Genomic DNA, 15,141 nt, shown 5'->3' with positions numbered 1-15,141 from the left:
TACTTAAGATTACAAAGGGATCTTGATCAATTGGACTACTGGGCCAAGGAGTGCCAACTGAAGTTCAGTTTAGATAGATGCACTTTGGTAAGATGAACAAGGGCAGGGTTTACACAATTAATGGTAGGGGCCTGGAGAATATTGTTGGACAGGGAGACCCAGTATTTCAAGTGCACAGTTCCTTCAAAGTGCTGTCACAGGTAGGCAGGAAGGTTAAGAAGGTTTTTGGCACACTTGCCATCATTGCTTAGATCACTGAGTATCGGAGTTTCAACATCATATTGCAGTTGTACAGGACATTGATGAGGCCACTTTTGGAGTACCATGCACAAAATTGGTCACCCTGCTGTAGGAAGGATACTATTAAATTGGAGAGGGTTCAAAAAAGATTTACCTGGATGTTACTGGGACTGGAGGGTTTGGATAGGCTGGGACATTTTTCACTGGAGTATAGGAGGTTGAGGAGTGACCTTGTCGAGGTTTATAAATCATGAGGGTTAGAGTTGGAATTGATATGGTGAAAAGCTAAGGTTTTTCCCTGAGGTAGTGAAGTTCAAAATTAGAGGGCTTATTTTAAGGTGAGAGGGGAATAATTTAAAAGGGACCTGAGAGGTAACTCTTTCAAACAGAGAGGTAGTTCACATGTAGGATGAACTGCCGGAGGAAGCGGTGGATGCAGTTACATTTACAACATGTAAAAGACATTTGGACAGGTACATGAATAGGAAAGATTCAAAGGAATATGGACCAAATGCAGACAAATAGGACTAAGTCAGTTTAGGAAACCTGGTCAGCATGGATGAATTGGGCTGAAGGGCCTGATTCTGTGCGTCTATAGTTAACCATTACAGTGTAAGAGTTGGAGAAGGAGCTTGCTTTACCATTCAATTGATCATGGCTGATGTACCTCTGCCATTTTCCAATCCTATCACAGAATCATAGAATTCCTACAGTGTGGAAACAGGCCCTTTGGCCCAACGTGTCCACATTGACCTTCAGAGCATCCCACCCAGACCCATCCACCCAAAGGCCACCTAAGCTACACATCCCTGAACACTATGGGCACTTTAGAATGGCCAATCCACTGTAACCTGCACACCTTTGGGTGGTGGGAGGAAACTGGAGCACCCAGAGGAAGCCCACACAGACATGGGGACAATGTGCAAACTCCACACGGATGGTCACCCGAGGCTAGAATCGAACCTGCGTCTCTGGTGCTGTGAGGCAGCAGTTCTAACCACTGAGCCACCGTGCTGCCCCTTTATCCCTAATATCTAGAAATCTATTCAATTTTGGGTTACGCGGGTTTGATTCCATCCTCAGGTGTCTGGCTGTACGGGGAGTGCATGTTCTCCCTGTGTCTGTGTGGGTTTCCTCTGAGTGCTCTGGTTTCCTCCCACAGTCCAAAGATGTGTAGGTTAGGTAGATTGGCCATGGGAAATGCAGGGCTCTAGGATTGGGGGGGAGGGGTTTGGGGGGTGGGTCTGTGTGAGATGCTCTTTGGAGTGTCAATGTTGACTTGATGGGCCGAATGAAGGACCGCCATGTCTCCTCACCCTCTCCTGATAGGCCAGTCCTGCTATCCAGGAATCAGTCTGGGGAACGTCTGCTGCACCCTTTCTATGTCAGATACATCTTCCCTTAAAGAAGGGAAACCAAGCTGCACACATTACTCCAGGCGTGGTCTCATTATTATTTTGCTAACCATTCTTTGTTTGTCCCAAGTGTCTCTGTGAAGCACCTTGTGATGTCAGTTCCTATAACTGTAGTATGAGAGCGTAAATTGTTGCTATTAATGTGGTGCAGACCATCTCTGTAACCCAGCACTGCAGATGAAAAACCCAGTATATGAGGCTGTGGTCATCAGCAGGAACTCCTAATTTCTACTCAAAGCAGCTACTGAGAGGATTCCAACCCTTTCTGCACCTGCTGGCCCTATTGGAAAGGAAGCTGTTTTCACCTCTAGAGCATTTGGCATCTTCGCTATCTGGCCTGAGTAAGGTGGGCCCACAGCCTAAAATTAAGTTATGCTAACAAAGGGCATTCAGTCAGGAAAATTAAGTTAGCTGTTGACAGATTGTTAATGGACTCAGCCTCCTTGAACCTGGGTTAGACAGAGTCATCTGCTTTCACCATGAACATTGTAGAGAAATTTGAAATGACAAAATGGTTTTGAAATAGATACAAAGCCAAGCCAACGGCTCAACTGGGAAATATAGATAACATATCATGTCAATAATCTTTCTGATAAAAGGTCACAAACCTGAAATATTGGGCATGATGTCTGCACATTATGTTCAGCAGCAGGTGTGGATATGTGTCACTTCCACTCAGGCGGGGGGGCTGTGTTGATTTTTCTCATGTCTTGACTTCATTCTCAGCCCATTACACATGAGGAATGTAGTAATTGCACGATGGGGGACAGGCAGGAGGTAGACACCCGGTCAAAGCCCCCAGTGCCTGGATAAGATTCCCTCTTTGCAGACAGCCGCTCAGCCAGAGTGAATGACAGCCACTAAATAGCCCAAGCCTGCAGCTCTTCCACTGTCACCCTGGAAGCGGCCTTGACCAGCTTCTTTGAACACACACCCATTACAGCCCATCTTCCTGCCCTCAATCAGCGTCTGTGTCCTGCCAGCTTAGACCATCGCCAACCTGTGTCAAGCACAGTCTAGAAGAGGCAGTTGCCCCCCCCCCCAAAGAACATAAAGAAAGATTTATTCACTGCCACCTCCAGTCAGCACAGTACCTGCCCGAAACATCAGCTTTTGTGCTCCTGAGATGCTGCTGGGCCTCCTGTGTTCATCCAGCTCCACACTTTGTTACCCTCACCTGCTGTGCACTTCTTAAAAGCAGTCAGAAATCTGAAGGGGTAGTAATTGCTTGTGATCTTTTGCGCCGAACTTCATTCAGATGATGACCTTTAGCTGGATGCTGAACAAACACACATGGAAAAGCCATTGGGAAGCTTGAGCCACTTTAATTTCTGTCAAAGTCCTGCGAGCAGAATATAGGGAGCTAATTATGTTATTATTCACAGGATTACTCCCAAGTGCCACATGTCAGCACGATCAGGAATAAGAGAAAGGACAGTTTGATTGTATGGCTGGGGGTATGATGTAGAACATAGAACATAGAACATAGAACAGTACAGCACAGAACAGGCCCTTCAGCCCACAATGTTGTGCCGACCATTGATCCTCATGGATGCACCCTCAAATTTCTGTGACCATATGCATGTCCAGCAGTCTCTTAAATGAAAGGAATGTAGAAGGAAGGGTTTTGGATTCTTGAGGGATTGGGACCAACTCTGAAGAAGATTGCACTTATAAAATGATGGGCAGGTTGTCCCCAGAAGGACCAGGTCCAATAGCCTTGCAGAATGTTTGCTAGAACTAAGAGAGATGATTTAAACTAGAGCGACAGGAGGCCGAGGAAGCATGGTTAGTACGTTTGTGGATGACACCAAAGTTACTGGTATAGACGACAGAGAAGAGGGTTATCTCAGATTATAAAAGGATCTTGATCAGTTGGTCCAATGGACCTAGTAATGAAAGATGGAGTTTAATTTGGATAAATGTGAGGTGTTGCATTTTGATAAAACAAACAAGGGCTGGACTTATACAGTTAATAGTATGGCCATAGGGAGTGTTGTTGAAGCAAGAGAGGCCTTGAGGCTCAGGTGCATACTTCCTTGAACATTTCGTCACGGGTAGAAAGGGTGGGAGTGAAGAAGGCATTTGGCCACCTGCCTTCATTGTTCCGAGCATTGAGCACAGGAGTTGGGACGTCATGTTGCTGTTATACAGAACACTGGTGAGGCCACTTTTGGAGTACATTGTATAGTTCTGGTTGCTCAGCTATAGGAAAGATACTATTTAATTAGAGAGGGTGCAGAAAAGATTTACCAGGATGTGGCTAGGACTGGAAGGTTTGAGTTATAAATATAGGCTGGATGGCCTGGGACATTTCACTGGAGCATAGGAGGTTGAGGGATGACCTTATAGAGGCGAATAAAATAAGGAGCGTCATAGATAAGGTGAATAGCCAAGGTCTTTTACCCAGGATAGGTGAGTCCAAAACTAAAGGGCACTAATTTTAAGCACAGAGGAGAAAGTTTTAGAAGGGAGTTGAGAGGTAACTTTTTTTTTCAGACAGAGGGTGGTGTCAGAGACAGTGATAGGTATAGGTACAGTTATACTATTTAAAAGACATTTGAACAGGTACATGGACAAGAGACATTTAGAGGGACATGGGCAAAATGTACGCATATGAAACAAATTTAGTTTTGGAAACCTGGTTGGAATGGGCGAGGTAGGCTGAAGGGTCTGTTTCTGTACTATATGGTTCTATGACTATGTGGCTGTATAATGGGAATGTGAGCAGGGAAACAGATATGGAAATGAAATATAGCAAAAGTTGAAGATAATGGAAAAAGGGACTAGAGCAAATTTTTTATTCATTCACGAGATGAGGGCATTGCTGGCCAGGCAACCTTTATTGCCCATCCCTACAAGTCAACCACGTTGCTGTGGGCCTGGAGTCACATAAAGGCCAGACCAGGTAAGGCTTTTCCCTAAAGGGCATTAGTGAGCCAGATGGGTTTTTCCCCAACCATCAACAGTGGATTCACAGTCATCATTAGACTCTTAATTCCAGATATTTATTGAATTCAAACTCCATCATCTGCTGTGGCAGGACTTGAACCCAGGTCCCCAGAACAGTATCTGGGTCTCTGGATTACGGCCTAGTGATTATACCTCGAGGCCATTGCCTCCCCTAGGGCACAACGTGCTGTACAAGAAATCTCAAAAAGAAAAGTCTACGGTACCGTATGTGAATGTGCAGAGCATCCACAACAGGGGGATAAATTAAGAACAGAAATAGTTATAGATGTGATGTGATTTCACTTACAGAGACATGGCTGTGGGATGAGACTGGGAACCAAACATCCAACCATTTTCAATCTTTAGTAAGGACATGGAAAAAGGAAGAGGAGACGGGGTGGCAGTGTGTGTGCAAGTACAAAGAGAAGGGGTTAATCCTTTAAGGAAAAAGTGATCATAACAATGTAGAAATTTTAACTGATAGATAGTGATACTGTCCAATCTGAAATTAGGATCATAATCTAAACAAAGGAGCTCTGAACGTACGAGGAGGAAGTTGGCGGTGAAAGACTGGGTAAAAATAGAGTTTGGGTGTAAACTTGAAACGAACATATCAGACCATAAGAAGTTCTCTGTGTTTATGCAAAGAAAAAGATCAGGGAAGACAAATGTAAGCTCCTTCCATTCTGAAATGGGGGAATAGATAATGGAGAACAACTAAATGGTAAAGCAAATAAAGAACTCCTTTGCTAATTGTTGTAATGACTATAAACTGATCGGAAGTGATGTTTATACAGCTGCTTTGTTCAATGAGTGTGGAGCATGCACTCACTGTAATTGGACCCATGGGGGTGAGCACAAAGTAAGATCTGGCCTGTAACAAGTACCTGATTGCATTGTGATGACCACCTGCGGACAGTAAGGGCCATTTCTCTGTAACTGTCTCTTAGGTAGCTAAGCAGCTTGTGGGTGTGAATGTGGGTAACGAAGTGTGAAGCTGGATGAACACAGCAGGCCCAGCATCATCGGGTGCGATTGACACCGGCAGAAGCCTTTGACCCTGTGGAAGGGGCCGTGGTGTGTTTCTCTGCAGTATAAAATAATTGAAGCCTGAATCAAGCCAGTTATTTCAGTCTCTATGTGTATGTCTGCATATATATCTTTATCTATACATCTTTGTGTGTGTCTGCATGTGTGTGTATTTGTGTGTGTGTGTTGGGGGAGGTGATCATGAGGATGTAACCATTTTAACCGTTAGAATTACATGCCAGTAGTTCATAGTTGTTTGTCTATGGCTAGAATCAACATGCTTCTGATGAAGGGTCTAGGCCCGAAACGTCAGCTTTTGTGCTCCTTAGATGCTGCTTGGCCTGCTGTGTTCATCCAGCTCCACACTTTGTTATCTCGGATTCTCCAGCATCTGCAGTTCCCATTATCTCTTGTACCTAGTAGATGGTGGATAGGCTTTGAGGAGTCAGGAGGTGAGTTACTTGCTGCAGGATTCCCAGCTTCTGACCTGCAGTTGTAGACAATGTGTTAATGTGGGTGAGTCCATTAGAGTTTCTGGTCAATGGTAACCCCCAGTATGCTGATAGTGGGGAATTCAGTGACGGTTAAACCATTGGATGCCCATCAGTATGTAACCCATCTTCACTCTGTTGAGTTTAAGTAGTTAAGTGATGTAAATTTACTCTGCAGTTGAGCCTGGCAACTTAAGAAGTGCGTATCTCAGACATAATGTTCCTAGTTATTAAGTAATCTGTACTAAACTTTATCACTTATCAGATTGAGTCTATCATCACTGCCATGCATCCTTTTCCACCTGCTCCTGGTGTTGGTAAAATTACCCAAAGTATCTGAGATGATTCAGTTGGAAAGCATTTAAAATATCAGTGATCTTTTAACAGAAATGGGAGAAATTCAAGATATAATTGATTGTAAAAGCGGGAAAGTGGAATGAAGAATTGTCATGGGAAGGCACCCAAGGGAGATTAAATGGCAAGGGAACAAAAAGAACTGCGAATGTTACATTTCAGGAAGAAAAACAGAAGTGGTTGGAAAAGCTCAGCAGGTCTAGCAGCGTCTGTGAAGGAAAAAGTCAGAGTTAATACTACAGGTCTCAGAACGGCAAATTCAGTTTTTGTTAAATGACGAGAGGTTTGTTGGTGTAGCAATGGAGCAAGAAAACCAACCTTCAATGTTATTTTACTTTTGGAAACTGAAATTATGATTTGCCCCTTTGACAAAAGAATTTTTTTTCTTGTGTTTGACCCCTGAGTGGGGGAACTGGGGCTGCGAGCTCCCCCTGCAGGACTCCAACTCCAGTGCAGCCAGCGTTTTGTGGTCGGCTGCCCCCTCTGGTGGACGCGCTGCTCTTTGCAGGCAGCGAAGGATTTCAGCCTCTTCCATTTCCCATCGTCCCAGCCTCAAACACAACAGAGAAGCTCCAAGATGGCGCAAGCAATTTTCGAGGCGTTGGCAGGTAATAAAATGCAACATTTCTCACTTTTGCATTTCATTCCCAACCTTTGCATTTTTGCATTTGGAGCCTACCCCCTTTGCGTTGCATGGGGACGGGTCGCTGTTGTTTCTGCTATTTCTTTATCAAGTTGCAATGTTTGCAACAGGAAACTATTGTTCTGCAATTTAGTGTTTTTTTTGTCACCATCGTCCTTTTCCGTCCAGGGTGGGTTTTGAATTTTTTTTGCAGTGTTTCTGGCCTGATGGTGGCGGCTGTGAGAGCTTCTCCACCCCCGGGGGGAGAAGCTCTGGAACAGCAGCTCCCAGGCTAAAGGAGAGAGAAGGCAGGAGGGTCAGGGCTTGTTGGAAAAGCCAGGGAGGATATTTGAAAAATCAGGAGCAAGAACCCATCCAGCTCGCTCACAGACCAGCACAATGCAATGCTGCAGTTTCCAAACAAACAAACTAAAAAATAAATATCTATGTAAATACCCAACACATTTGAACAGAAATGAGTTGCTCAGGTCCCTGCTCTATCAATTCTCACAGTGTTTTCGAGTTTTTGCCGCACTGCATTTATGTGGCTGCATTAAAATATAAATTGAAGTCATTGAGATGTGAAGAGTTAAACCTGCAATTAAATGAGAAACAGAGTTTATTAATCTGGAGTGGAGGGGGCGGGGGAAGAACATAGACACCTTGGCTGGGCACCCACCCAGAGTCTCAAGGTCCACTGAGGACAGGCTAGACCAAGTGGTGCGGCACGGTGGCTTAGTGGTTAGCACTGCAGCCTCACAGCACCAGGGACCTGGGTTCGACCCCAGCCTCGGGCAACTGTCTGTGTGGAGTTTGCACATTCTCCCCGCATCTGCGTGGGTTTCCTCCAGGTGCCCCGGTTTCCTCCCACAGTCCAAAGATGTGCAGGCTAGGTGGATTGGCCATGGGAAATTGCCAGTAGTGTTCAGGGGTGTGTGGGTTATAGGGGGATGGGTCTGGCTGGGATGTTTCAAGGGGCGGTGTGGACGTGTTGGGCTGAAGGGCCTGTTTCCACACTGTAGGGAATCGAATCTAAAGTGAATATGCTCAGTGCTTTACTAAACCAATGTATACTGTTGTTGACAGGGTTTGTTTGGGACAATCCCAACCGCACCTCCAGCAGGATGTATTTTAAGAGTGGTTCAAATTACTACAGATATAGAGCTGTACCACACTGAAACAAACCCTTCAGTCTAACCAGTCCATGCCAACCAGAGGATAAAATAAATAAATCTAGTCCCATTTGCCAGCATTTGGCCCATATCCCTCTAAACCCTTCCTATTCATGTACCCATCCAGGTGCCTTTTAAATGATGTAATTGTACCAGCCTCCATCACTTCCTCTGGCAGCTCATTCCATACATGCTCCACCCTCTGTGTGAAAAAGTTGCCCCTTAGGGGTCATTTTTAAATCTTTCCACTCTGACATTAAACCTATGCCCTCTTGTTTTGGACTCCCCTACCCTGGGCAAAAGACCGAGGATATTCACCCTATCCATGCCCCTCATGATTTTATAAACCTCTATAAGGTCACCCCTCCGTCTCCAGGGAAAATAGCCCCAGCCTGTTCACCCTCTCTCTATTAGCTCAAACCCTCCAACCCCAACAACATTCTGGAAGTAAAATTGAACTTCTCATGGATTATTGGCCATGGTCCCTGGGTCAGACGCAGAGAGCGCTGCAGAAACTCAGCAGGTGGAAATGGAAACAGAGTTAACATTCCCAGTCTGATATGACTTCTTCAGCAAACATTAACTGTGCCTGTCTCCGCCGGATGCCGCCAGACCTGCTGAGTTTCTTCAGCATTATCTGTGTTTATTTTGGATTTCCAGCATCCCCCTGTAATTTGCCTCGACTCAAGATCCCCGGATGGTGGGATCAGGGATGTAATTCCACACAGTTCCAGAAGCAGTGTAAATGTGACGCGGAAAGTGGGGAATTATAAAAGTGAAACAGGATCGATTTGCCTTTGTCTGTGCCTTTTACAATTGAAGATTGCCCCCTAGCAGTTTATATCCATTTAAAGAGCAGTTTCCAAATAACTTAGTCATTTTTTCTTCACAATGGAGTAGGGGTGGGTTGTTATTTTGTGCACAGCAAGATCCCGCAAACAGCAATCCATTGACGACCGGACCATCTGTTTTCGGATGATTTTGGTCGAAATAGTGACAATTGAGGCTGGAATGAGAGGAGCCAGGATCTCCGGGAGCAATTCGAAAATGTTGGCAAGGATGTTAAAACCAGACCAGGAGCCAGGCCCCGGACGTCAGCATCCGCCCTGGGCCACTGGGATTCACCTACCTCCCGTCGCAATGCCTGCCTCACTAAAACAATCATGGTTTTGTTTTTTCTTTGCTCCCTGTGGTTGTTGATATCAGCCACAAATTATTGCCCCTCCAGAAGGTGGCGGTGAGCTGCTTCTTGAATCACTGCAGTCCATGTGCTGCGGGTTGACCCACAATGCCTTTAGGGAGGGAATTCCAGGAATTTGACCCAGCGACAGTGAAGGAATGGCGATATAGTCAGGATGGTGAGTGGCTTGGAGGGGAACTTGCAGAGGGTGGTGCTCCCATGTATCTGCTGCCCTTGTCCTTCTAGATGGACGTGGTCATGGGTTTGGAAGGTGCTGACTGAGGATCTTTGGTGAGTTTCTGCAGAGCATCTTGTAGATAGTACACACGGCTGTTACTGAGCGTCGGCGGTGGAGGGAGTGGGATGTTTGTGGATGTGGTGCCAATCAAGCGGCTGCTTTGTCCTGGATGGTTTCAGGCTTCTTGAGTGTTGTTGGGGGCTGCACCCATCCAGGCAAGTGGGGAGTATTCCATCACACTCCTGACTTGTGCCTTGTAGTTGGTGGACAGGCTTTGGGAAGTCAGGAGGTGAGGTACTTGCTGCAGGATTCCCAGCTTCTGACCTGCTCTTGTAGCCGCTGTGTTTATGTGGCAAGGCCAGTTGAGTTTCTGGTCAATGGTAGCCCTCTGGTTAGGAGGTAAATTTGCTTTCTGGTTCCATTCAATTTTTACTCACACCTGTCTCCTGCTGACTGTTTGCTACGGCCCTCCGAGGGTGGCACGGTGGCTCAGTGTTTAGCACTGCAGCCCGACAGCACCAGGGACCCGGGTTCAATTCCAGCCTCAAGCGACTGTCTGTGTGGAGTTTGCACATTCTCCTCGTGTCTGTGTGGGCTTCCTCCGGGTGCTCCGGTTTCCTCCCACAGTCTGAAGATGTGCAGGCTAGGTGGATTGGCCGTGCTAAATTGCCCGTAGTGTTCAGGGGTGAGTGGGTTAGCCATGGGAATTGCAGGGATAGGATAGGTCTGGGTGGGATGCTCTTCACTGAGTTGGTTTAGACTTATTGGGCCGAATGGCCTGTTTCCACACTGTAGGGATTCTATGGGTCTTTCGGTGTATCCAATCCTGACCCTCTTGTGAATCTCCAATTTTGCTTCTTTCTAACTTGAGGTGATGTTGAGTATTGGGGGCACATTGCTGCGGGAGTGGTGCAGTTCCCAAGGTGCGAAGGCATGAGACCCTCGGTCACTGTTTCAGAGAGGAGCGAGGATTGTGTTCCACGCTGACCCGAACATTACCTCTTTGCTAGTACCATCAAAATCAGATTAAATGATCTTGAAAGCATGCCTACCTGTGCGAGCTTGCTGTGCACAGTTGGCTGCTCAGCTAGTACAGCAGTGCCTGCATTTCCATAAAGCACTTTATTGGCTGTAATACCCTTTGGGCTACCCAGTGGATGTGACAATCGATATAAAAATGCAATTTTTTTTTGAAACAACTTTGAATGTTCTGCCCGCAGTTGGAGGTGCTAAACAAATGGAAGTTCTCAGAATCGTTCGGATTCCTCTCCAGTAGATGTGACTGATTCCATTGGGAATGGGGGCGGGGGGGAGCGTTTCTCTCTGCCTGAACGTTGTTCTCTTGCCAACAGGAATGGACAATCAGACGGTGCTGGCCGTTCAGTCTCTGTTGGAGAGTCAGGGACCAGTTACTGACCCATCACCCCACTCCGTAACCACCAGCAGCATCCAGCCAGCCCTGGGTAAGAGTGCTCTGGGAGTGTGTGTAACTCCTGTCCCCACACTGATCCCTGGAACAGCAGTTGGCAACTCTGTCAGTCAGCCCCTTTGGTGGGTGGGTGGGGGGGGGTGCAGGAGACAACCCCCAGGGGGAGAACATGCGTGCAGCCCCAGGGGGAGGGGAGTCAATCTTTAGGTGGAGGCGGCAGAACCTGGGTGGGGGGAGTGGGGTTGTTGGAAAAGGGGTTGGTTCTGGGTCACAGTGAATCATTGTCCTCGGGTGGGGGGTGGGGAGGGGCGTGGGATGGGGGGTGGGGAGGGGAGTGGGAGAGGGGGTGGGGAGGGGAGGGGGAGGGGAGTGGGACGGGGGGAGGGGAGGGGAGTGGGACGGGGAGGGGAGCGGGACGGGGACGGGACTGGGACAGGGCGGAGGGTGGGGAGCGGGGCAGGGCGGGGAGAGGGACGGGGCGGAGGTTGGGGAGCGGGACGGGGCGGGGAGAGGGACGGGGCGGAGGGTGGGGAGCGGGACAGGGCGGGGAGAGGGACGGGGCGGAGGGCGGGGAGAGGGACAGGGCGGGGGAGAGGGACAGGGCGGGGAGAGGGACGGGGCGGGGAGAGGGACGGGGCGGGGAGAGGGACGGGGCGGGGAGAGGGACGGGGCGGAGGTTGGGGAGCGGGACGGGGCGGAGGGTGGGGTGTGGGACAGGGCGGGGAGAGGGACGGGGCGGAGGGCGGGGAGAGGGACGGGGCGGAGGGTGGGGAGCGGGACGGGGCGGAGGGTGGGGTGTGGGACAGGGCGGGGAGAGGGACGGGGCGGAGGGTGGGGTGTGGGACAGGGCGGGGAGAGGGACGGGGCGGAGGGTGGGGCGCGGGACGGGGCGGAGGGTGGGGAGTGGGACGGGGCGGAGGGTGGGGAGCGGGACTTGGCGGGGAGAGGGACGGGGCGGAGGGTGGGGAGCGGGACAGGGCGGGGAGAGGGACGGGGCGGAGGGTGGAGAGCGGGACAGGGCGGGGAGAGGGACGGGGCGGAGGGCGGGGAGAGGGACGGGGCAGAGGGTGGGGAGCGGGACAGGGCGGGGAGAGGGACGGGGCGGAGGGTGGGGAGCGGGACAGGGCGGGGAGAGGGACGGGGCGGAGGGTGGGGAGCGGGACGGGGCGGAGGGCGGGGAGAGGGACAGGGCGGGGAGAGGGACGGGGCGGAGGGTGGGGAGCGGGACGGGGCGGGGGGCGGGGAGAGGGACGGGGCGGAGGGGGTGGGGGGTGGGGACGGGGCGGGGAGAGGGACGGGGCGGAGGGTGGGGGGTGGGGACGGGGCGGGGAGAGGGACGGGGCGGAGGGTGGGGGGCGGGGCGGGGAGAGGGACGGGGCGGAGGGTGGGGGGGGCGGGGACGGGGCGGGGAGAGGGACGGGGCGGAGACGGGGCGGGGAGAGGGACGGGGCGGAGACGGGGCGGAGGGTGGGGGGGGGCGGGACAGGGCGGGGAGAGGGACGGGGAGCGGGACGGGGCGGAGGGCGGGGAGAGGGACGGGGCGGAGGGTGGGGAGCGGGACAGGGCGGGGAGAGGGACGGGGCGGAGGGCGGGGAGAGGGACGGGGCGGAGGGCGGGGAGCGGGACGGGGCGGAGGGCGGGGAGAGGGACGGGGCGGAGGGTGGGGAGCGGGACAGGGCGGGGAGAGGGACGGGGCGGAGGGTGGGGAGCGGGACGGGGCGGGGAGAGGGACGGGGCGGAGGGTGGGGGGCGGGGACGGGGCGGGGAGAGGGACGGGGCGGGGAGAGGGACGGGGAGAGGGACGGGGCGGAGACGGGGCGGGGAGAGGGACGGGGCGGAGACGGGGCGGGGAGAGGGACGGGGCGGAGGGTTGGGGGCGGGGACGGGGCGGGGGGAGGGACGGGGAGAGGGACGGGGCGGGGAGCGGGACGGGGCGAAGGGTGGGATGGGGAGGGACGTGGGGTGGAGGTTGAGATGGGGTGGGGAGTGGGATGGGGTAGGATGGGGTGGGGTGTGGGGTGGAGGGTGGGATGGGGTGTGGGATGGGGATGAGAGTGGGGCGTGGGATGGGGGTGGGTAGTGGAATGGGGAGTAGGATGGGGGAATGGGGCGGGGAGTGGGATGGGGTGGGCAGTGGGGAGCGGGATGTGAGTGGGTTGGGGCAGGGAGTGGGGAGTGGGTTGGTGAGTGGGATGGGGCAGGGAGTGGGGTGGTGGGTGGGATGGGGGTGGGGAGTGGGGGACTGGGATGGGGTGGGGAGTGTGGGGAGTGGGATGGGTGGAGAGTGGAGGGTGGGTTGGGGTAGTGGGTGGGACGGGGTGGGGAGTGGGGTTCGGTGGGGAGTGGGGACTGGGATGAGGTGGGGAGTGGGGTGGGGGTGTGGCAGGTTGGGTGGGGGGCGGTGAGACCGTTTCTTTCTGATGTTGTGGCCGTGTTAGCAGTTTGACTCAGTCAGTGAGGACACGAAAAATATTCGATTATTTGTAGAATTGGGGGACAGTTTTGAGGCCCCCCCCCCCCCGCCCCGGATCCCCTTCTCCTACCCGCCCCCCCACCCACAGCTCCCCTTCTCTCTCTCTCTTCCCGCACCCCCCCCCCCCCCCCCCCAGGCTCCCCTTCTCTCTCCTTCCCACACCCCGCACCCGGCTCCCCTTCTCCTCCCCCCCCCCCCCCCCCCCCACCCCCCGCTCCCCTTCTCCCACTCTGCCCCGCATCACCCTATTCTCCCCCTCCCATCATCGGCCCCACTCCACTCCCCTGCTCCCTATCCGCTCTCCCCCACCACGGCCCCTCTACCCCCACTTCACCTCTGCCCCCTCTCCATGCTCCCAATCCCCCTCTGCCCCTTCCGCCCCCCCCCACGTCCGTTCCCCCACTCTCCCTCCACCCCCCCCATCGTTGGCCCTGCCCAACTCCCGCACTCCACACCCTCCCAACGCCCCCCCCCCGATCCCACTGAGGAGAAAGTTGACAATTGACATTGTGCTGACATCTCTCTGTCTCTGTCCCTCCCTCCCTCTCCCCCCATTTCTCTCCCTCTTGCCCCACCGACCCCCCCCCCCCCCCCCACCCCCGCCCATGCTCCCGGTCCCCCTTTCAGATGATGACGATGTCTTTCTGTGTGGGAAGTGTAAGAAACAGTTTAACTCTCTGCAGTCCTTTATCGCTCACAAGCGCGAACAGTGTCAGGGCAGCCTGCCCTCATTGGCCTCTGTATCACTGGCTCCCAGCAACACCTTCACCTCCGTCCCCCCAATGACCAGCGTGCCGCCTCCACAGCCCATCAGCCGACAGGTAACGCAGTGGGTGAGGGGAGGCTGGTGGAGGGGGAAAGCGGGTATGCTGATGGTTGGGGGGAGCGGGGTTCGGGGAGTGGGGGGCCTTTGTGGGAGCTTGTGGTGCCTGATTCTCTCATTGCCCGGTTGGTAATGACCTTGTGTTTGGGTGGGGAGGGCATGGTCGGTGCAGGGCTGAGGGAGTGCAGCCCCTGTCAGGTGAGCTGCCTTGTGGGTGAGAGGTTTATCTGAGGGCTTCACCTGCCCCAACAGGGGGTAAAGGCTCTGAGGCCCCAACACCAAGTCCCAGCCAGTCCCCCCGCAGTGATCCCATTGGTCCCACCTGAAAGACCAACGATCAACAGGAACATTCACAGAGAAGTTGGCGGGGTAGGGGTGAGGGCAGATTTGCATCGTAACAGTGATGGGGCTGGGGTTGGGCGGGTGAGGGGGGGGGCGTCAGATTTCCTCCAACATGGAGCAGGGAGCAAATTGGCTGTAAAGCGCTCAGTCCGGAGTGGGGGACCGGTGGTGCGTGCTATAGCAATGCAGGTCTCTCCTGTTTGTGCCCGGTCTGAGTACGAGGGAGGAGCTGAGTTTGTGAGGATTCAGGCAGGTGATGTATATCTGTGTTTACGTGTGTGCCCCTCCGCGCGGCCCTGTCCCCGTCTCCACGCACCCCCCCTGTCCCCGTGTCCATCTCAGTGTGTCCCTGTCCCTGTTTCTGTGTGTGTCCCCCCGTCC

General features: G+C 52.7%; 1 protein-coding gene across 4 annotated transcripts in view; it reads left to right on the top strand.

The window, feature by feature from the left end:
• Positions 1–6,994: 6,994 nt before the first annotated feature.
• znf341 (zinc finger protein 341) overlaps positions 6,995–15,141 on the top strand; it is a 64,603-nt gene continuing 56,456 nt past the window's right edge. For 3 of the 4 annotated variants that reach the window (XR_009446915.1, XM_059652724.1, XM_059652723.1), the window contains exons 1-3: positions 6,995–7,089; positions 11,046–11,156; positions 14,223–14,416. Coding sequence is in view for 3 of the 4 variants with exons in the window: in XM_059652724.1 (XP_059508707.1) it covers positions 7,059–7,089; positions 11,046–11,156; positions 14,223–14,416 (336 nt within the window). In the remaining variant the exon portion in view is untranslated. Of the gene's footprint in view, positions 7,090–11,042; positions 11,157–14,222; positions 14,417–15,141 lie in introns of those variants that run through there. The other variant, XM_059652725.1, reaches the window with a different exon arrangement.

The sequence above is a fragment of the Stegostoma tigrinum genome, chromosome 19, assembly GCF_030684315.1.
Source record: "Stegostoma tigrinum isolate sSteTig4 chromosome 19, sSteTig4.hap1, whole genome shotgun sequence".
Lineage (NCBI taxonomy): Eukaryota > Metazoa > Chordata > Chondrichthyes > Orectolobiformes > Stegostomatidae > Stegostoma > Stegostoma tigrinum.
The sequence above is the reverse complement of the archived record's forward strand: the minus strand, read 5'-3'. Positions and strand labels throughout refer to the sequence as shown.